The 23,447-nt window shown below is 44.1% G+C and overlaps 1 protein-coding gene and 1 long non-coding RNA gene across 2 annotated transcripts in view; both read right to left on the bottom strand.

Annotated features, from left to right (window-relative positions):
• TRIM54 (tripartite motif containing 54) overlaps positions 1-23,447 on the bottom strand; it is a 76,986-nt gene that overhangs the window by 2,466 nt on the left and 51,073 nt on the right. The window contains exons 5-7 of the mRNA XM_040426905.1: positions 14,471-14,704; positions 14,370-14,392; positions 3,490-3,614 (exon numbers count right to left, since the gene is read on the bottom strand). Of these exons, the coding sequence (XP_040282839.1) occupies positions 3,490-3,614; positions 14,370-14,392; positions 14,471-14,704 (382 nt within the window). The remainder of the gene's footprint in view (positions 1-3,489; positions 3,615-14,369; positions 14,393-14,470; positions 14,705-23,447) is intronic.
• Positions 15,572-16,298, bottom strand: LOC120997008. Its single transcript, XR_005778011.1, has 3 exons — positions 16,011-16,298; positions 15,709-15,712; positions 15,572-15,620 (listed from the first exon to the last, which is right to left on the bottom strand). It is a non-coding gene; the product is annotated as an uncharacterized LOC120997008 (long non-coding RNA).

Here is a 23,447-nt window from a genome sequence, read left to right as displayed (position 1 = left end):
TTACACGGGGATGTCTGTATTACATGTGTGATATTACACGGGGATGTCTGTATTACATGTGTGATATTACACGGGGACGTCTGTATTACATGTGTGATATTACACGGGGATGTCTGTATTACATGTGTGATATTACACGGGGATGTCTGTATTACATGTGTGATATTACACGGGGATGTCTGTATTACATGTCTGATATTACAGGGGGATTTCTGTATTACATGTGTGATATTACACGGGGATGTCTGTATTACATGTGTGATATTACAGGGGGATGTCTGTATTACATGTGTGATATTACACGGGGACGTCTGTATTAGATGTGTGATATTACATGGGGAAGTCTGTATTACATGTGTGATATTACACGGGGATGTCTGTATTACATGTGTGATATTACACGGGGACGTCTGTATTACATGTGTGATATTACACGGGGACGTCTGTATTAGATGTGTGATATTACACGGGGATGTCTGTATTACATGTGTGATATTACACGGGGACGTCTGTATTACATGTGTGATATTACAGGGGGATGTCTGTATTACATGTGTGATATTACACAGGGATGTCTGTATTACATGTCTGATATTACACAGGGATGTCTGTATTACATGTGTGATATTACACGGGGATGTCTGTATTACATGTGTGATATTACACGGGGACGTCTGTATTACAAGTGTGATATTACACGGGGATGTCTGTATTACATGTGTGATATTACACGGGGACGTCTGTATTACATGTGTGATATTACACGGGGACGTCTGTATTACATGTGTGATATTACACAGGGATGTCTGTATTACATGTGTGATATTACACGGGGATGTCTGTATTACATGTGTGATATTACACGGGGACGTCTGTATTACATGTGTGATATTACACGGGGACGTCTGTATTAGATGTGTGATATTATATGGGGATGTTTGTATTACATGTGTGATATTACACGTGGATGTCTGTATTACATGTGTGATATTACACGGGGACGTCTGTATTACATGTGTGATATTACACGGGGACGTCTGTATTACATGTGTGATATTACACGGGGACGTCTGTATTACATGTGTGATATTACACGGGGACGTCTGTATTACATGTGTGATATTACACAGGGATGTCTGTATTACATGTGTGATATTACACGGGGATGTCTGTATTACATGTGTGATATTACACGGGGACGTCTGTATTACATGTGTATTATTACACGGGGACGTCTGTATTAGATGTGTGATATTATATGGGGATGTTTGTATTACATGTGTGATATTACACGTGGATGTCTGTATTACATGTGTGATATTACACGGGGACGTCTGTATTACATGTGTGATATTACACGGGGATGTATGTATTACATGTGTGATATTACATGGGGACGTCTATTACATGTGTGATATTACACGGGGATGTCTGTATTACATGTGTGATATTACACGGGGATGTCTGTATTACATGTGTGATATTACACGGGGATGTCTGTATTACATGTGTGATATTACACTGGGACGTCTGTATTACATGTGTGATATTACACGGGGACGTCAATATTACATGTGTGATATTACACAGGGATGTCTGTATTACATGTGTGATATTACACAGGGATGTGTGTATTACATGTGTAAGATTACACGGGGATGTCTGTATTACATGTGTGATATTACACAGGGATGTGTGTATTACATGTGTAAGATTACACAGGGATGTCTGTATTACATGTGTGATATTACACAGGAATGTCTGTATTGCATGTGTGATATTACACGGGGATGTCTGTATTACATGTGTGATATTACACGGGGATGTCTGTATTGCATGTGTGATATTACAGGGGGATGTGTGTATTACATGTGTGATATTACAGGGGGATGTCTGTATTACATGTGTGATATTACACGGGGTGTCTGTATTACATGTGTGATATTACACAGGGATGTCTGTATTACATGTGTGATATTACACAGGGATGTCTGTATTACATGTGTGATATTACACTGGGATGTGTGTATTACATGTGTGATATTACACAGGGATGTCTGTATTACATGTGTGATATTACAGGGGGATGTCTGTATTACATGTGTGATATTACACAGGGATGTCTGTATTACCTGTGTGATATTACACGGGGATGTCTGTATTACATGTGTGATATTACACAGGGATGTCTGTATTACATGTGTGATATTACACAGGGATGTCTGTATTACATGTGTGATATTACACAGGGATGTCTGTATTACATGTATGATATTACACTGGGATGTCTGTATTACATGTGTGATATTACACAGGGATGTCTGTATTACATGTATGATATTACACTGGGATGTCTGTATTACATGTGTGATATTACACGGGGATGTCTGTATTACATGTCTGATATTACACGGGGATGTCTGTATTACATGTCTGATATTACACGGGGATGTGTGTATTACATGTCTGATATTACACGGGGATGTGTGTATTACATGTGTGATATTACACGGGGATGTGTGTATTACATGTGTGATATTACACGGGGATGTGTGTATTACATGTGTGATATTACAGGGGGATGTCCGTATTACATGTGTGATATTACACGGGGATGTGTGTATTACATGTGTGATATTACACAGGGATGTCTGTATTACATGTGTGATATTACACAGGGATGTCTGTATTACATGTGTGATATTACACAGGGATGTCTGTATTACATGTATGATATTACACTGGGATGTCTGTATTACATGTGTGATATTACACGGGGATGTCTGTATTACATGTCTGATATTACACGGGGATGTGTGTATTACATGTCTGATATTACACGGGGATGTGTGTATTACATGTCTGATATTACACGGGGATGTGTGTATTACATGTGTGATATTACACAGGGATGTCTGTATTACATGTATGATATTACACTGGGATGTCTGTATTACATGTGTGATATTACACAGGGATGTCTGTATTACATGTATGATATTACACAGGGATGTCTGTATTACATGTCTGATATTACACGGGGATGTGTGTATTACATGTCTGATATTACACGGGGATGTGTGTATTACATGTGTGATATTACACGGGGATGTGTGTATTACATGTGTGATATTACACGGGGATGTGTGTATTACATGTGTGATATTACAGGGGGATGTCTGTATTACATGTGTGATATTACACAGGGATTTGTGTATTACACTTGTGATATTACACGGGGATGTCTGTATTACATGTATGATATTACACAGGGATGTCTGTATTACATGTGTGATATTACAGGGGGATGTCTGTATTACATGTGTGATATTACACGGGGATGTGTGTATTGCATGTGTGATATTACACGGGGATGTGTGTATTACATGTCTGATATTACACGGGGATCTCAGGGCTGGATATCAGCACAGGACTGCGGTGTATTTTGTCTCCACAGTAAATCATGTTGTCTGTGCAGACGGCCCTCACCGGGGTGGAAATCGATGGTCCTAAGCATCTCGGACACAAGATCCACATTAACACAGAAGTGATCCATGTTCTCATAGCCAGGGTCTGGACGGTCTATCGTGGAAACCTTGGACATATCTGTGATCCTGTGGAAACAATATGGATGAATACACTCAAAACATGGGGGAGGGGATGAAACATGGCGGAGATGGGAGAAGACAGACCACACAATGGAGCTTGGCTCACTCTACAAGATGCAATGAAACAGGATGAAACATGTGTGAGATATGTGAAGAGACCCACCCTCATAAAATGGTAATGTGAACAGGTGCCAGAATAGCAATATACAGGTCCTGTAATATGACACTAGAGTGGACCATCTACTTCAGGGGAGAGTTTCTGGGGGACACTTATTGTAGTGAACACCAGTTTACTAGGAGAAGGGAGGTCCTGTAATATGACACTAGAGGGGGGCCATCTACTTCAGGGGAGTGTTTCTGGGGACACTTATTATAGTGCACACCAGTTTACTAGGAGAAGCGAGGTCCTGTAATATGACACTAGAGGGGGACCATCTACTTCAGGGGAGTGTTTCTGGGGACACTTATTGTAGTACACACCAGTTTACTAGGAGAAGGGAGGTCCTGTAATATGACACTAGAGGGGGACCATCTACTTCAGGGGAGAGTTTCTGGGGGACACTTATTGTAGTGAACACCAGGTTACTAGGAGAAGCGAGGTCCTGTAATATGACACTAGAGGGGGGCCATCTAATTCAGGGGAGTGTTTCTGAGGGACACTTACTGTAGTGCACACCAGTTTACTAGGAGAAGGGAGGTCTTGTAACATGACACTAGAGGGGGACCATCTACTTCAGGGGAGAGTTTCTGGGGGACACTTATTGTAGTGAACACCAGGTTACTAGGAGAAGCGAGGTCCTGTAATATGACACTAGAGGGGGACCATCTATCATCAGGGGAGTGTTTCTGGGGGACTGTGGCGAAACCAACCTCGCCACTGGGTTTTGGAGAGGACTGGCTGCTGGCCTCTTGCCCCTGGATTATGGGCCATATACTAACTTTTAAACCCCTGAACCTATTCAAGTGAATTTTGGATAGGTTTGTCCCCAAGTTATACTGTTTAAATTAATGTAAGTTATATGTATGGCCAATGTAAACTCACAAAGTTGTAACAATTTATAATAAGTGTAACTTGTCAGCTTGGGAGGAAAATGCTGGGTGTGTTTCTATTGTGCCATTGTCCTATTGTGTGTTTAAAGGGTGATGTCTGTCCTATGTCACAGTCTTCATTCTGGTCCTCTGGGGGCGTGAACGATTGGTTGCTGTAGTTACATTGTATGTGTTGTAAATTACTGATTGGTTGTATTTCAAACCCCTGTGGGCAGTACTATGTTTGTGGTTTATGAATAAAAGAGGCTGTACTTGAAGTACAGTCAGACCACTGCTTGACCCTCAACACGGAGCCTTGTCTCGTTATTGGGGGGATCCGCTGTATGCTGTTAGAGGACCGATTGCCAGAAGTGTAAGCTGATCCCTGTTCGTCTGCTAGCAGCTATTCGAGAGGTTCCAGTTTGGAGTGCTACTTTGTATCCAGTTCGGGAGGCAACGCATGTCCCAGTACAGCGACCCTAAAAGCAACAGGATGGAACCAGCAGTGTTATACGAGGAGGAGGACCTGGATGGCCGGGATGCATTAAGGAAAGGCATCTGGTACCAGGCCCTGGATAGTGTACAATACCAGCGGGGTGAGAGTCTCCCCAGTGAAGAGCAGCGGTTGCAGAAGCAAGTGGCCCTGCGGATGCCCTTCCTGGGAGAGCAGCCCCTGGAGGAATGGGTGAAGGATCTAGAGCACCGGGTATGGCAGGAGCTATGGCTGGAGGATGTCTACCAGGCGCTTTGGTGGTATATGGCACAGTATATACCATGGACAGCCGAACATGACAAGCCAGAGGGAGAGGCGTTTGATGGTCCTGGCTTGTTATGGGAGTCCTTTGCAGAGCCTGACTTCGGGAGCCCTGCACAGTCCAGACTTCAGGACATTTTCTATGAGAGGGAGGCTAGGCATGAGTGGGATGACCCCCATGAGGTAGAGCAAGACCTGGCTCACCTAGCAACCCTGGAGTGGGAACTGGAGCAGGACTACCGAGATCTCTTCCACTCCATTGAGAAGGCTCAGCAGGACGGTAAGGTGACAGACCCAGATCCAGACCCATTCAGCTGGGCAGATATTGTAGAGTGTTACTGGGAAGGACCCCAGGTGGCCGGTAGAGATGGGACCGAGGTCTCTCCACTGGTCCTGCAGGGAATTGGGAGCCCAGTCTCCATTCCCCAGCGGCAGTGTGAAGTGCAGGGAGAGGAGAGCAGCGTCCTCCCTCCCCAGCGGCAGGCTGAGTTACAGGGGGCAGAGGTAGTTGTTCCTGCCCCCCAGCAGCAGAGTGATATGGCGGGAAGGCAGTGTGAAGTGCAGGGAGAGGAGAGCAGCGTCCTCCCTCCCCAGCGGCAGGCTGAGTTACAGGGGGCAGAGGTAGTTGTTCCTGCCCCCCAGCAGCAGAGTGATATGCCGGGAAGGCAGTGTGAAATGCAGGGAGAGGAGAGCAGCGTCCTCCCTCCCCAGCGGCAGGCTGAGTTACAGGGGGCAGAGGTAGTTGTTCCTGTCCCCCAGCAGCAGCATGATTTTTTGGGAATTGGGAGCCCAGTCTCCATTCCCCAGCGGCAGGCGGAGTTACAGGGGGCAGAGACAGTCGGTCCTGTCCCCCAGCGGCCGAGTGATGTGCCGGGAATTGGGATCCCAGTCTCCTTTCCCCAGCAGCAGGACACTGTATTGAGAGCGGAGACGGTCGGTCGCCCTCCCCAGCGGCTGGAAGTATGTATGGGAGAGGAGCTCGTTACCCCCTCTCCCCAGCGGCAGCTTAACGCACCAGGGGGAGACAGTAAAACCCACAACCTTGCAGATGGGACCGTGGTCTCTGCACCTACAGCACAGGGGGTAGAGACAGTCGGTCTCCCCCTCCAACAACCAGACTCCAAGCCAGGAAGCAACACAGAGACCGGGAGTACCAGCTTCCAACATAACCTTGGTGGACTCACTGGACAGAGACAGGCTACCAAAGGCAACAGGTCCAGTATTGGGTTGTGGGTGGGTTGCCAGACTAACTCAGGTACCGACCGGTGTGAGGTCAGGTACCTGGTTAGTCTTCCCTGGGGGGGGGGGAGATGTGTGGCGAAACCAACCTCGCCACTGGGTTTTGGAGAGGACTGGCTGCTGGCCTCTTGCCCCTGGATTATGGGCCATATACTAACTTTTAAACCCCTGAACCTATTCAAGTGAATTTTGGATAGGTTTGTCCCCAAGTTATACTGTTTAAATTGATGTTAGTTATATGTATGGCCAATGTAAACTCACAAAGTTATAACAATTTATAATAAGTGTAACTTGTCCGCTTGGGAGGAAATGCTGGGTGTGTTTCTATTGTGCCATTGTCCCATTGTGTGTTTAAAGGGTGATGTCTGTCCTATTGTCTGCACATGTGTATTGGTGACTTCTCTTTGTCTTGAGAGATAATTGGATTGCTCCTCAGGTTGTCTCCGGGACAGAGAGGAGGGAACTATGATGCATGGTGGGGATATGTTGTATCTGTCCTATGTCACAGTCTTCATTCTGGTCCTCTGGGGGCGTGAACGATTAGTTGCTGTAGTTACATTGTATGTGTTGTAAATTACTGATTGGTTGTATTTCAAACCCCTGTGGGCAGTACTATGTTTGTGGTTTATGAATAAAAGAGGCTGTACTTGAAGTACAGTCAGACCACTGCTTGACCCTCAACACGGAGCCTTGTCTCGTTATTGGGGGGATCCGCTGTATGCTGTTTAGAGATTGATTGCCAGGAGTGTAAGCTGATTCCTGTTCATCTGCTAGCAGCTATTCGTGAGGTTCCAGTTTGGAGTGCTACTTTGTATCCAGTTCGGGAGTTGGTGTCCTGCAGTAGCTGTGCCTGTCTCTTAGAAAAGGGGCATATCGCCTAAACAGATTTTAACCCCTTGTCTGCTGAAACGGTCCGTTACAGGGACACTTACTGTAGTGCACACCAGTTTACTAGGAGAAGGGAGGTCCTGTAATATGACACTAGAGGGGGACCATCGTCTTCAGGGGAGTGTTTCTGGGGACACTTATTGTAGTACACACCAGTTTACTAGAAGGGAGGTCCTGTAATATGACACTAGAGGGGGACCATCTATCTTCAGGGGAGTGTTTCTGGGGGACACTTATTGTAGTACACACCAGTTTACTAGGAGAAGGGAGGTCCTGTAATATGACACTAGAGGGGGACCATCTATCTTCAGGGGAGTGTTTCTGGGGGACACTTATTGTAGTACACACCAGTTTACTAGGAGAAGGGATGTCCTGTAATATGACACTAGAGTCGGACCATCTATCTCCAGGGGAGTGTTTCTGGGGGACACTTATTGTAGTACACACCAGTTTACTAGGAGAAGGGAGGTCCTGTAATATGACACTAGAGTGGGACCATCTATCTCAAGTAGGGTCGCCATCTTTCCCAACAAAAAGTACCGGCCAATTTAAGCCACACCCCAACACAGATCCAAAAACTGTGTTGGGGCACATGGAAACAGTCAACGCAGTATACTAAGCTGGCATAAAATCTGTTCAGGTTTCTTCTTTCAGCACAACCATTTAATCATTGGAAAATGTTGAAAAACCAGAGAGTGAAGTGTCTTCAGTTAAAGAGGAACGGGTTCCTCCGGTTCCTATAGACCATCTTGATGCAGAAGAACAGTGCATAGTAGAGCAGATGTTAAGAGAAGAAAGTCATTCGTTCTCCAGAGTTCAATCTGATGTTGGATGTATTTCTTCATTACAATTAAAGACTAATCTAAAAGATACAAGGCCTGTTACAAAGACATATACTGCTATGCCTAAACCACTTCATAAAGAGCTGAACTGCTGTGACTCTAGAAGTCAGTTCCTGAATAGCTTATCAGGACGTTCTTGCTTTTCTGTGCTTGATCAAGGAACAGCCTACCACCAAGGATTTATGGAGGGATCCAGTAGGCCTTTGACAGTCTTCATAATACCTTGGAGATTATATGAATAGATCTGTATTCCTTTTGGGCTCTGCTCAGCTCCCTGCAGAATTTCAGAGAAACATGGAAGAATGCTTGGAAGGCCTGAGAGATAGTATCTGTCAACCATATCTTGAAAAAAACCTGGTTCATAGTAAGTCTTTCACTGAACATGTGGAACATGTACAGACTGTGCTTCGGTGCTATCAAAAGTATGGAATCAAGCTAACACCAACAAAAATGTGAGCTGTTCAAAAGACAAGTCTGTTTCTTAGGTAAGATTGTGTCTGGTGATGACTACACTATGGATCCAGCAGAAATTGCTCCAGTAATGGCGTTGAAAAACAAACCTCCATCAACAGTGGGAGAGCTTAGAAAAAAAGCCTAGGTCTTCTGTCCTACTATTGGACATATATTCAGAATTTCTCAGGGATTTGCGCTCCACAGTATGATCTACAAGTTCACCATCAACCACAGAAAAGAAAGCAAAAAGAGATACGTCTAAACAGAAGGGCAAAAGTCACCATCAATGGGACTGCCCATCATCAAAAATACTGGAGAGACGGATTGACTTGTTAGTTAAGCCACCAGTGATGGGGTATCCGGATAACAACCCATTTATACTTCACTGTGATGCATCTCAAGAAGGACTTGGGGCTGTCCTATATCAAAGGCATAATAGCAAGTTTAGAGTTATCGGTTATGAATGGTGGTCCAATACTACTTAGAATGACCGCCTTAAGAAGGCACCTAGCCTCCCATCACCGAGCCCAGTGGGAGCAACGCCATCAGAACCCACAAAGCCACACTTCCAGCGCTCCACGTCCTGTCTCTTCTCCTTCTCCCCCCATTTGTCCTCCATTACACCTTCCACCGTGCCGTCGCGTTTATCTGGCACAAGGCAGGTTTCCGTGGCCCAAATGAGCGTAAAAAAATGATGACACCGGATAATCCTCTTGCCCAACGGCTGACCGCTGGCTTGTCGGAACTGCTAGCCCGCCAACTACTGCCATATAAATTGGTGGACCTTTAGAAAATTTGTGGCCATTGGCACACCGCAATGGAAGGTCCCCGGAAGGAAATATTTCTCCCAGAAGGGCATCCCTAAACTATATGGCCACGTTCAGCGGCAAGTTAATATATCTCTGGCACACAGTGTCGGTGCCAAGATACATCTGACCACAAACACGGGCAGGGAAGGTAAATAACTTTTACTACCCACTGGGTGCTGACGGCTGTCAAGCATGTAACCCGTGTGGATTTGGTGTTACTGCCATAGATTGAATGCAGGCCTGCCTCTTCTTCTCCTCCTCCTACTCCATCCTCTGTCTCCTCCTTGGCTAACTCCTCCTTTTCCACTGCTACCCCCTCTTCCGCTGCACCCCCCAAGCTCCCCAGAACCAGTTTGACTTGCCAGGTGAGACGTTGCCATGCTGTGCTGCGGCTGTTGTGCCTGGAAGCCAAGAGCCACACCGGTCCTGCACTCCTTTCAGCTCTGCGGTCACAGGCCGATCAGTGGCTAACCCCGCTCAATTTGACAGTTGATAAAGTGGTGTGCGACAACAGTGCCAATCTGCTGAGCGTGCTGAAACAGGGCAGAATGACACACGTGCCGTGCATGGCACACGTCCTGAACTTAGTCGTGCAGCAATTCGTTGCCAAATACCCCGGGGTCCAGGACGTCTTGCGGCAGGCCAGGAAAATCTCTGGCCATTTTAGAAGATCTTACACGGCCATAGCTCGCATTGCTGACGTTCAGCGGTGACACCACTTGCCCGTCAGACGTCTGATTTGTGACTGCCCGACGCGCTGGAACTCCACCTTGTATATGCTTGACAGGCTGCTCCAGCAGAAACGTGCCGTTAACGACTACCTGTACAAACTCTGCAGCAGGACAGGTTCTGGGAGCTTGTTTTTTTTTCACCCCGCCAAGGGCTGCTCATGCGCGACGCATGCAGACTTCTGCGGCCATTTGATGAGATCACCAAACTGGTCAGTCGCAGCCAAGGAGCCATCGGTGACATCGTACCTTACGTCTTCTTTCTGGAGCGTGCATTGCGTCGCGTCATTGATCAAGCCAGAGAGGAGGAGAAGAAGGAAGATGAGGAAGTCGCAATGCTTAATGAATTCCCAGGGGGGGCTACTCCATCTGAGACAAGTCAACAACAGGAGTCTGAAGAAGAGTCAGAGGAGGATGGTGCCTGGGGGGAGGAGGAGGAGGACCAGCAAGAAGAGCAGTCTTTAAACTTTTCGGGGATCCCTAGTGTTGTCCGTGGCTGGGGGGAGGAGACTGAGGACGACATTCTTCTGGACAATGAGCAGGAGCCAGGCCGCTCCACCGCTTCCAGTTTAGTGCAAATGGGGGCCTTCATGCTCCAGTGTTTGAAGAGGGATCTCAGTATAAAAAGCATAAAGGCTGGGGGAAACAGCAGACTATATGTTGTGGTTTCCTTTCAAAAAGCCAGATAAGAATACTCTGATCAGTGCTATCACAAAGAGTACTATCCTCGCTTGTAATAAGACGGGGGCGCTCAATATGGGAGAGGGGAAGTTGTCACCTTTGATGCCACTCAGAATGTTGCCCCAAATACTAAATACAGCTCGTGTTGAAGCCAGTCCCATTTGGAAGTCCTTACCAGAAGTATTAGTGGGAGATCTTGCGAAATTGGGTAGCCAGTCAAGTTTTTATACCTCCCTTAGTAAAGAAAAGAATACAAAATGGGATTTTTTGCAGGAAAGAGATTTTGAAATCACGTGTACTAAGTTAAAAAAATCCAGACTTGTTCCACTAGCAGATCCTACGTGGTTAGAAACATATATATTGCTTCCCAAAACACCCCTGAAATGTATATCACTCATATATACGCAATTGTTGAGAGATAAGAATAGTTGCCTTCCACCATATGTTGAAGCTTGGGAGAAAGAACTGAACTGTGTATTAGATGATAGTGACAGGAGATTTGTTTTAACTCATTCACATGGATTCTCAAAATGCATTCTGACCCAAGAAAATTCCCTGAAAATACTTACCAGATGGTATAGGACTCCTGAATGGCTATTCCAAATGGGGTTAGGGATGGATGACCTCTGCTGGAGGTGTGGAGAACATAGGGGATCTCTTTCGCATATCTGGTGGTTCTGTCCAGGTCTGAAGGGGTTTTGGGTGGATATTGAAAAACTGATTAATCAGATTTGTTTAACGAATTTGAGGCTTACACCGGAGTTAGTTCTATTGTGGCTACCCTCGACCGTCTTTAGACCGAACAGAATGAACCTGCCCACACATATGATAGCGGCTGCTAAGCTATTGATTCCTACAAAATGGAAGGATAGGGACCCACCGTCAATTAAAATGTGGCATGATAAAATGGATGACATATGTAGAATGGAGGAGCTGGTGGGGTGGTCTTGTCATAGCAGAGATAAATACTTGCAAACCTGGGAACCATGGATTAAATACACCAAAGATAAGAGATAATGTTAGCTACAAAAGGGGGGAATGTACCTTAAACAGCCTATGAGTTACTGTAGAGAAAGTTGGGCCATTAGATCTGCACTAAAGACAACCCAATGTAACTGAAAACTGGAGTGAACTTCTTAGCTTCAGCTTAACCTTTGATCTAGGAGCTGATGATACCTGTCTATATAGGAGAGAGTCAAGTCGGCAGGACCTACTTGTTACTTGTTACTTTTTCTTTTAGTGTTTATTTCCGTCTGTTGTATTATTTTTCTGTTTCCTCAGCATATGTATGCATACATGAAGGAATGAAAAGATCTGCTTGCATTGACTGTACCTGTTCACCTACTTGTGTTGTCAGGCTTATGGCCTAGGAGTATTGATTTTCCAGATTATCATTGTGAACGGGAGTGGTCGTTTGTATGCTATAATATACATGTACTGTTTGATGGTCTGCTCATCCATTATGTACAATATGACTATTATTTATCAATAAAAACAGATTTGACTAAAAAGCATAAAGGGAAAAGAACCAGTACTGGGTGGCAACTTACTTAGACCACTGGTACAAACACAAAATGGCAGGCATGTTACCAGCATCACAGAGGGCTGTCAGAATGCAGCATTTCCAGGCCTTGCTTCGAGAATTGCTGCATTCTGCTTTTGCAGGCGCTGGCAGAGGAATTTCCACCCACAGAGAAACAGTTGCGGGTACCAATCCTACCACGCATGCAAGAAGAGGGCAGTTGGTCATTTCGGATATGAGATCATTCTTGCAAGCAACCCATCGACAGCCACCCTGCGGATCCAGCCTCAGGGAACGCCTAGACCGACAGGTGTCTGACTACATCGGATTAACAGCCGATGTGGACGCTCTGAGAAGCGAGGAACCCCTTGACTACTGGGTGTGCAGGCTTGACCTGTGGCCAGAGCTCGTACAATTTGCCATGGAACTCTTGGCTTGCCCCTCGTCGAGAGTCCTGTCTGAAAGGACGTTCAGCGCAGCAGGTGGAATCGTGACCGATAAGCGCACTTGCCTAGGTCACGACAGTGTGGACTACCTCACATTTCTAAAAATTAATGAGGCATGGATCTCAGAGGAATTCAACACCTGTGATGACCACGTGTTATCGAATTTCAACTATTATCATTATTTTTTTTTTCAAGAGGGGGGATTTCGTTAGCCATGTTTTTAATCCAATTTTATATTTTTTGTTCTTTTAAACATATGTATTTGACATCTATTTGTACTGGCCTACAGTAAAATTGATATCTAATGGCCGTCTAATAAACCTCCAGCCACATAATCACTTGTTCTTTTCTGTCCGGTGAATGCCTAATGTTTGGGGCCTGTACTCCACTGGCCTGCAGAAAAATTGATATTGAATGGCCATCTAATATACCTCCAGCCACATAATCACTTGTTCTTTTCTGTCCGGTGAATGCATAATTTTTGGGGCCTGTACTACACTGGCCTGCAGTAAAATTGATATCCATTGACCGTCTAATATACCTCCAGCCACATAATTACTTATTATTTTCTGTCCGGTAAAAGCCTAATGTTTGGGACCTCGGAGGAATTCCACACCTGTTGACAATAACTACATGTTATCGAATTTCAACTATCATTTGTTTTTTTTTCAAGAGGGGGGATTTCGTTAGCCATGTTTTTAATCCAATTATATATTTTTTGTTCTTTTAAACATATGTATTTGACATGTATTTGTACTGGCCTGCAGTAAAATTGATATCCAATGACCGTCTAATATACCTCCAGACACATAATTACTTGATGTTTTCTGTCAGGTGAATGCCTAATTTTTGGGGCCTGTACTCCCGTGGCCTAAAATAACATTTTTCTAGGCTCCAGCAGGGCACACTTCTGAGAATTTCCCTTTAAGACACATAAAAATGGCCCCCCTATTTTTTTGGGGGAATTTTTGCCATTGATCCCCCTCTGGTATGTCACTATCCATGGTGTGGGACTATTTGTGCACTTCTACTAAGTGTTTGGTGGCTGCAAATATGACCTGAAGGTTTTTCAGGTTCGTCTGCCATTAAAGTGAATGGGACCCGCAGTGAACTTGGGTTTCGCGAACATTTGATCGCGCGTTCGCGAATTGTCCCAGCCGATGTTCGTCCATCACTAATGCTGAGATGTCGGGTATGATGGATCCTAAAAAGACATGATGGGATCTAGAAGAAGATGATGAGACATGACAGAGGAACATGGAAGGGATGTGACCAGACAGGATGGGACAAGGCTGCACATGAGGAGACATAACATCACAGAACATGACTCTCCATTGGAGACATCTTGCTTCTCCCAGGCCCATACTCACTTCTTGATCAGTTCCTTTGCGTGCTGTAAGAAGAGAGACGACACATGAGACATGGTATAAATGGCGACCCGTCCACCGAGGCTCCTCTGCCAAAATCTCACCTGCAGGAACTGTGCCATCTGTGGTTCATCCATAGACTGTATGGCTGTCTCTACTAGTTTAGATGTGACCTCCAGGTGGTCTCCATGTTGGCGGATCAGACCCCTGACGTACTGCAGCTTCTCCTCCTGCTCTCGGGTGATCATCTGCAGAAGCTCCTTCTTCCTCTCCTCCAAGATGTTGTATAAGGAGTCAAAGCGCTGACTGAGGAGCTGCTTCTGCCGGCGGCTGCTGTCCTGTCACCGAGAGATGACCGGGAGGGAGAAAGGCGGGTTATAAAGGCAGAAGCTTCTTCTACATAGGCTTAGCAGGCAGTATCCATGTGAGAAGCTTAGATACAACAGTGACAGTATCACCTGTCAGGAAATTAGATTTACCAGTATGTAACAGTAGCAACTTTTATTTTTCTGCTATTGACAAACCCATTTTATTAGACCCCACCCCATTACTACAGTGCCCCACCCCATTACTACAGAGCCACACCCCATTACTACAGCGCCACACCCCATTACTACATCATTACATTCCATTACTACAGTGCCCCACCCCATTACTACAGTGCCCCACCCCATTACTACAGAGCCACACCCCATTACTACATCATTACACCCCATTAGTACAGTGCCACACCCCATTACTACATCACTACACCTCTGTACTACAGAGCCACACCCCTTTACAGCACCAACCACCATTACTGCAGCGCCCCACCCCATTACTACATCACTACATCCCATTACCACAGCACCACACCCCTTTACAGCATCAACCCCCATTACTACAGCGCCACACCCCATTACTACATCACTACACCCCATTACTACAGCACCACACCCCTTTACAGCATCAACCCCCATTACTACAGCGCCACACCCCATTACTACATCACTACACCCCATTACTACAGCACCACACCCCTTTACAGCATCAACCCCCATTACTACAGCGCCACACCCCATTACTACATAACTACACCCCATTACTACATCACTACACCTCTGTACTACAGAACCACACCCCTTTACAGTGCCAACCCCCATTACTGCAGCGCCCCACCCCATTACTACATCACTACACCCCATTACTACAGCACCACACTCCTTTACAGCGTCAACCCCCATTACTACAGCACCACACCCCATTACTACATCACTACACCCCATTACTACAGTGACAACCTCTATTACAACAGCGCCTCACCCCATTACAACAGCACCACACCCCATTACTACAGAGCCACGCCCCTTTACTAAAGCGTCAACCCCCATTACTATAGCGCCCCACCCCACTACTACAGCATCACACCCCATTACTACACAGCCACACCCCTTCACTAAAGCGTCAACCCCATTACTACAGCGCCCCACCCCATTACAGCACCACACCCCATTACTATAGCACCACACCCCATTACCACAGTGCCCCACCCCATTACAGCGCCCCACCCCATTACAGCACCACACCCCATTACTATAGCACCACACCCCATTACCACAGTGCCCCACCCCATTACAGCGCCCCACCCCATTACAACAGCACCACACCCCCCTTGCTTCCGTGATCCAGACCTTTTTTTCAATATATACCTGCTGTTTGCCCTGAGGGTAACACAGAGGACCACGGCTGCAGCCCAGGATAACCGCCCACTGGTCGGGATTGCAAATAACTGGTAAAGCGATCTACAGTAGTTGTGACTTTTCACAACATTGCCTGGTAAGCACAATTGCGTGTTTCTAAAACCCATTAGTTTACTACTGATACTGCAAATGCGGCGCCCCATTCTTCTCATTTGTATCTTTACTTGCTCCAGCACCACACCCCATCACTACAGCGCCCTATCTTATTACTACAGCGTCCCACCCCATTACTACAACTCCCCACCCCATTACAACAGCGCCCCTGCATAGAGCGGGTACAGTATACACCGTATAGATATGCCGGGTACAGTATACGCAGTGTAGATATAGAGTGGGTACAGTATACACAGTGTAGATATAGAACGGGGACAGTATATATATAGAGCGGGTACAGTATATGCAGTATATAGAGTGGGTACTGTATACGCAGTGTAGATATAGAACAGGTACAGTATATGCAGTATAGATATAGAGCGGGTACAGTATACGCAGTATAGATATAGAGCAAGTGCAGTATAGATACAGAGCGGGTACAGTGTACGCAGTAGAGATAAAGGACGGGTACAGTATACGCAGTATAGAGTACAGTATACACAGTATAAATATAGAGCAGGTACAGTATAACCAGTATAGATATAGAGTGGGTAAAATATATGCAGTATAGATATAGAGCGGGTACAGTATACCCAGTATACATATAGAGGAGGTGCAGTATACGCAGTGTAGATATAGAGCGGGTACAGTATATTAAGTATAGATATAGGGCGTGTACAGTATACGCAGTATAGATATAGAGCGGGTACAGTATATGCAGTATAAATATAGAGAGAGTGCAGTATATGCAGTATAGATATAGAGCGAGTGCAGTATATGCAGTGTAGATATAGAGCGAGTGCAGTATATGCAGTATAGATATAGAGCGAGTGCAGTATATGCAGTGTAGATATAGAGCGGGTACAGTATATGCAGTATAGATATAGAGAGAGTGCAGTATATGCAGTGTAGATATAGAGCGAGTGCAGTATATGCAGTGTAGATATAGAGCGGGTACAGTATATGCAGTGTAGATATAGAGCGGGTACAGTATATGCAGTATAGATATAGAGCGAGTGCAGTATATGCAATGTAGATATTGAAGGGGTACAGAATATGCAGTATAGATATAGAGCGGGTACAGTATACGCAGTATAGATATAGAGGGGGTACAGTATACACAGTATAGATATAGAGCCGGTAGACTATACACAGTGTAGATATAGAACAGGGACAGTATATATATAGAGCGGGTACAGTATATGCAGCATATAGAGTGGGTACTGTATACGCAGTGTAGATATAGAACAGGTACAGTATATGCAGTATAGATATAGAGCGGGTACAGTATATTGAGTATATAGAACAGGAACATTATACGCAGTGTAGCTATAGAGTGGGTACAGTATACACAGAGTAGATATAGAGCGGGTACAGTATACGCAGTGTAGATCTAGAGCGGGTACAGTATACACAGTGTAGATATAAAGTGGGTACAGTATACGCAGTGTAGATCTAGAGCGGGTACAGTATACACAGTGTAGATATAGAGCGGGTACAGTATACACAGTGTAGATATAAAGCGGGTACAGTATACGCAGTATAGATATAGAGCGGGTACAGTATACGCAGTATAGATATAGAGTGGGTACTGTATACGCAGTGTAGATAGAGCGGGTACAGTATATGCAGTATAGATATAAAGCGGGAACAGTATACGCAGTATAGATATAGAGCGGGTACAGTATATGCAGTATATAGAGCGGGTACAGTATACGCAGTATAGATATAGAGCGGGTACAGTATACGCAGTATAGATATAGAGTGGGTACTGTATACGCAGTGTAGATATAGAGCGGGTACAGTATATGCAGTATAGATATAAAGCGGGAACAGTATACGCAGTATAGATATAGAGCGGGTACAGTATATGCAGTATAGATATAGAGCGAGTGCAGTATATGCAGTATATAGAGCGGGTACAGTATACGCAGTATAGATATAAAGCGGGAACAGTATACGCAGTATAGATATAGAGTGGGTACTGTATACGCAGTGTAGATAGAGCGGGTACAGTATATGCAGTATAGATATAAAGCGGGAACAGTATACGCAGTATAGATATAGAGCGAGTGCAGTATATGCAGTATATAGAGCGGGTACAGTATACGCAGTATAGATATAGAGCGGGTACAGTATATGCAGTGTAGATATAGAGCGGGTACAGTATATGCAGTATAGATATAGAGCGAGTGCAGTATATGCAATGTAGATATTGAAGGGGTACAGAATATGCAGTATAGATATAGAGCGGGTACAGTATACGCAGTATAGATATAGAGGGGGTACAGTATACACAGTATAGATATAGAGCCGGTAGACTATACACAGTGTAGATATAGAACAGGGACAGTATATATATAGAGCGGGTACAGTATATGCAGCATATAGAGTGGGTACTGTATACGCAGTGTAGATATAGAACAGGTACAGTATATGCAGTATAGATATAGAGCGGGTACAGTATATTGAGTATATAGAACAGGAACATTATACGCAGTGTAGCTATAGAGTGGGTACAGTATACACAGAGTAGATATAGAGCGGGTACAGTATACGCAGTGTAGATCTAGAGCGGGTACAGTATACACAGTGTAGATATAAAGCGGGTACAGTATACGCAGTGTAGATCTAGAGCGGGTACAGTATACACAGTGTAGATATAGAGCGGGTACAGTATACACAGTGTAGATATAAAGCGGGTACAGTATACGCAGTATAGATATAGAGCGGGTACAGTATACGCAGTATAGATATAGAGTGGGTACTGTATACGCAGTGTAGATAGAGCGGGTACAGTATATGCAGTATAGATATAAAGCGGGAACAGTATACGCAGTATAGATATAGAGCGGGTACAGTATACGCAGTATAGATATAGAGCGGGTACAGTATACGCAGTATAGATATAGAGTGGGTACTGTATACGCAGTGTAGATATAGAGCGGGTACAGTATATGCAGTATAGATATAAAGCGGGAACAGTATACGCAGTATAGATATAGAGCGGGTACAGTATATGCAGTATAGATATAGAGCGAGTGCAGTATATGCAGTATATAGAGCGGGTACAGTATATGCAGTATAGATATAAAGCGGGAACAGTATACGCAGTATAGATATAGAGCGGGTACAGTATACGCAGTATAGATATAGAGCGAGTGCAGTATATGCAGTATATAGAGCGGGTACAGTATACGCAGTATAGATATAGAGCGAGTGCAGTATATGCAGTATATAGAGCGGGTACAGTATACGCAGTATAGATATAGAGTGGGTACTGTATACGCCGTGTAGATATATATTGTAATATATAAAGCTGTGTGTATGTGTGTGTGTGTATGTCTGCCAAAGGAATCCGCACCATCGCATTTACAATCACGAAATTTGGCACACAGGTACATCAGGTGTCCGGGAAGGTTTTAGAGCAGGTCCCCGCTCTCTAGGACGTACCGTTCCTGAGATATTCCCAAAAAATGAAAAGATGTACCTACAACACATGACCTACATTAGCCAATAGAAGCCTGCAGGTCTTTCTCTTTATATCTCAACTGCCATACAAGCGGTCACATGTCCCTTATCAACCAATAGAAGCTCGCAGGCCCTTAGTCTCCACATACACACAGTTTTACTCCAGGTTTCCATAACAACCCAGCCATTTTTGTTCACTGCTGCAGGTCAGCTTTAAAGGGGCAGGGCGCTGTGGATGACACTGTTAACCCCTTAGTGACCAAGCCTGTTTGGGCCTTAATGACCCAATTAATGAATTTTGGAAATCTGACACGTGTCACTTTAGCTTAGAATAACTTCCTAAAGGTTTTGCACATCAAAGTAATTCTGACATTGTTTTCTCGTCACATATTGTACTTTACTATGGTGGTAAAATTCTACCGATAAAATATGCGCATCTTTATTAAAAAAGTGAAAATTTATGAAAATTTGTAAAAATTGGCACATTTTCCTATTTTCAACTGCAATATTTCATATTTTTGGCTTCACTTACAAAAATGTTTTACTTTTTATTTTTATTTAGGAGACTTAACATTTTAACATAAATTTAAAATTTTTGAAGTACATATTTTTTCCTGCAACAAGCCAAGTTTGCAGAGGCTTATAAGTGTCAGAATAATAGAACCCCCCAAAAGTGAACCCACTTTAAAAACTAGGCCCCTTAACGTATTTATCTATGGGTGTTATGAGTTTTTTGACCCACTAGTTTTTTAAAGAAATTAATGCTAAGAAGGTGAAATTAATGCTAAGAAGATCTTCAGCACAGTAACCAGTGCGCATGTCTGCGCCATTTTATTTTATTTTTTAATTAGATGTGGGGGGGGGGGGGGCGCATGGGTGGTCACTAAGGGGTTAAGGGAGCCGAGTGCTGTGAAGGTCACAGTTCAGGGGGCAGGTAGGGTGACCATTCAGGCCACCGTCAAAAGACGGACTTAAAAACAGCGTCCTCAAGGCTAGCTAAATCACGCCCACTCCGCAGCTGACAGGGATTGAAAAAATGTCAGCTGCAGGGGTGGGAGGAGGGTGACTTTCTCCCTTCAGCTCACACTCAGACAGCACAGTGCTGCTGTCTGAGAGTGAGCTGTTCAAACAGACATCCCTGTGTCCGTCCAGGCCCTGCGCCGGATGGAGGACAGGAAGTCTGAAAGTCGGACTGTCAAGCCTAAAACCGGACCTGTGGCCACCCTAGGGGCAGGCTGCTGTGGAGGTCACTGTTAAAGGGGCGCGGTACAGTGGAGGTCACTGTTAAGGGAGCCGGGTACTGTGGCAGTCACTGTTAAAGGGGCAGTCGCTGTGGAGGTCTCTGTTAAGCGGGCCGGGAATGGTGGAGGTCAGTTAACCCCTTAAGGATCGGGCTCATTTTCACCTTAAGGACCAGGCCATTTTTTGGAAATCTGACCAGTGTCACTTTAAGTGCTAATAACTTTAAAACGCTTTGACTTATCCAGGCCATTCTGAGATTGTTTTTTCGTCACATATTGTACTTCATGACACTGGTAAAATGAAGTCAAAAAAATTTTTTTTTTTTGCACACAAAAAATACCTAATTTACCAAAAATTTGGAAAAATTTGCAAATTTCAAAGTTTCAGTTTCTCTACTTCTGTAATACATAGTAATACCCCAAAAAATTGTGATGACTTTACATTCCCCATATCTCTACTTCATGTGTGAATTGTTTTGGGAATGATATTTTATTTTTTGGGGATGTTATAAGGCTTAGAAGTTTAGAAGCAAATCTTGAAATTTTTCAGAAATTTACAAAAACTAAATTTTTAGGGACCAGTTCAGGTCTGAAGTCGATTTGCGAGGCTTACATAATAGAAACCACCCAAAAATGACCCCATCTAAGAAACTACACCCCTCAAGGTATTCAAAACTGATTTTGCATACATTATTAACCCTTTAGGTGTTGCACAAGAGTTATTGGCAAATGGGGAGGAAATTTGAGAATTTAATTTTTTTGTCTAATTTTTCATTTTAACCCATTTTTTCCACTAACAAAGCAAGGGTTAACAGCCAAACAAGATTGTATCTTTATTGCCCTGACTCTGCCGTTTACAGAAACACCCAATATGTGGCCGTAAACTACTGTACGGGCACACAGCGGGGCGTAGAGTGAAAGGTGCGCTGTTTGGTTTTTGGAAGGCTTATTTTTATGGACTGGTTTTTTGACACCATGTCCCATTTGAAGCCCCCCTGATGCACCCCTAGAGGAGAAACTCCCTAAAAGTGACCCCATCTAAGAAACTACACCCCTCAAGGTATTCAAAACTGATTTTACATACGTCGTTAACCCTTTAGGTGTTGCACAAGAGTTATTGGCAAATGGGGATGAAATTTGAGAATTTCATTTTTTTGCCTAATTTTCAATTTTAACCCATTTTTTCCACTAACAAAGCAAGGGTTAACAGCCAAACAAGACTGTATCTTTATTGCCCTGACTCTGCTGTTTACAGAAACACCCCATATGTGGCCGTAAACTACTGTACGGGCACACAGGAGGGCGTAGAGTGAAAGGTGCGCCGTTTGGTTTTTGGAAGGCTGATTTTGCTGGACTGTTTTTTTGACACCATGTCCCATTTGAAGCCCCCCTGATGCACCCCCAGAGTAGAAACTCCATAAAAGTGACCCAATCTAAGAAACTACACCCTTCAAGGTATTCAAAACTGATTTTACAAACGTTGTTACCCCTTTAGGTGTTGCACAAGATTTAATGGAAAATAGAGACACAATTTCAAAATTTCAAATTTTTGGCAGATTTTCCATTTTAATATTTTTTTTCCAGTTACAAAGCAAGGGTTAACAGCCAAACAAAACTCATTATTTATGGCCCTGATTCTGTAGTTTACAGAAACACCCCATATGTGGTCGTAAACAGCTGTACGGGCACACGGCAGGGCGCAGAAGGAAAGGAATACCATACGGTTTTTGGAAGGCAGATTTTGCTGGACTGGTTTTTTTGACACCATGTCCCATTTGAAGCCCCCCTGATGCACCCCTAGAGAAGAAACTCCAAAAAAGTGACTCCATTTTAGAAACTACGGGATAGGGTGGCAGTTTTGTTGGTACTAGTTTAGGGTACATATGATTTTTGGTTGCTCTATATTACACTTTTTGTGCAGCAAGGTAACAAGAAATAGCTTTTTTGGCACGTTTTTTTTTTTGTTATTTACAACATTCATCTGACAGGTTAGATCATAGTCTAAGAGCCATAGTTTTTTCAGTTTTTGGGCGATTATCTTGAGTAGGGTCTCATTTTTTGCGGGATGAGATGACGGTTTGATTGGCACTATTTTGGGGTGCATATGACTTTTTGATCGCTTGCTATTACACTTTTTGTGACGTAAAATGGCAAAAAATTGCTTTTTTTACACTGTTTTTATTTTTATTTTTTTACGGTGGTCATCTGAGGGGTTAGGTCATGTGATATTTTTATAGAGCCGGTCGATACGGACGCGGCGATACCTAATATGTATACTTTTTTTTATTTATGTAAGTTTTACACAATGATTTCATTTTTGAAACAAAAAAAAATCATGTTTTAGTGTTTCCATAGTCTAAGAGCCATAGTTTTTTCAGCTTTTGGGCGATTATCTTGAGTAGGGTCTCATTTTTTGCGGGATGAGATGACGGTTTGATTGGTACTATTTTGGCGTACATGCGACTTTTTTGATCACTTTTATTACCTTTTTTGTGAAGTAAGGTGGGCAAAATTTCAATTTTCTCATAGTTTTTATT

This window comes from Bufo bufo, chromosome 4 (genome assembly GCF_905171765.1).
Source record: "Bufo bufo chromosome 4, aBufBuf1.1, whole genome shotgun sequence".
In the NCBI taxonomy this organism is placed as follows: domain Eukaryota; kingdom Metazoa; phylum Chordata; class Amphibia; order Anura; family Bufonidae; genus Bufo; species Bufo bufo.
Note: the sequence above shows the minus strand (reverse complement) of the source record. Positions and strands in the feature narration are given on the sequence as shown.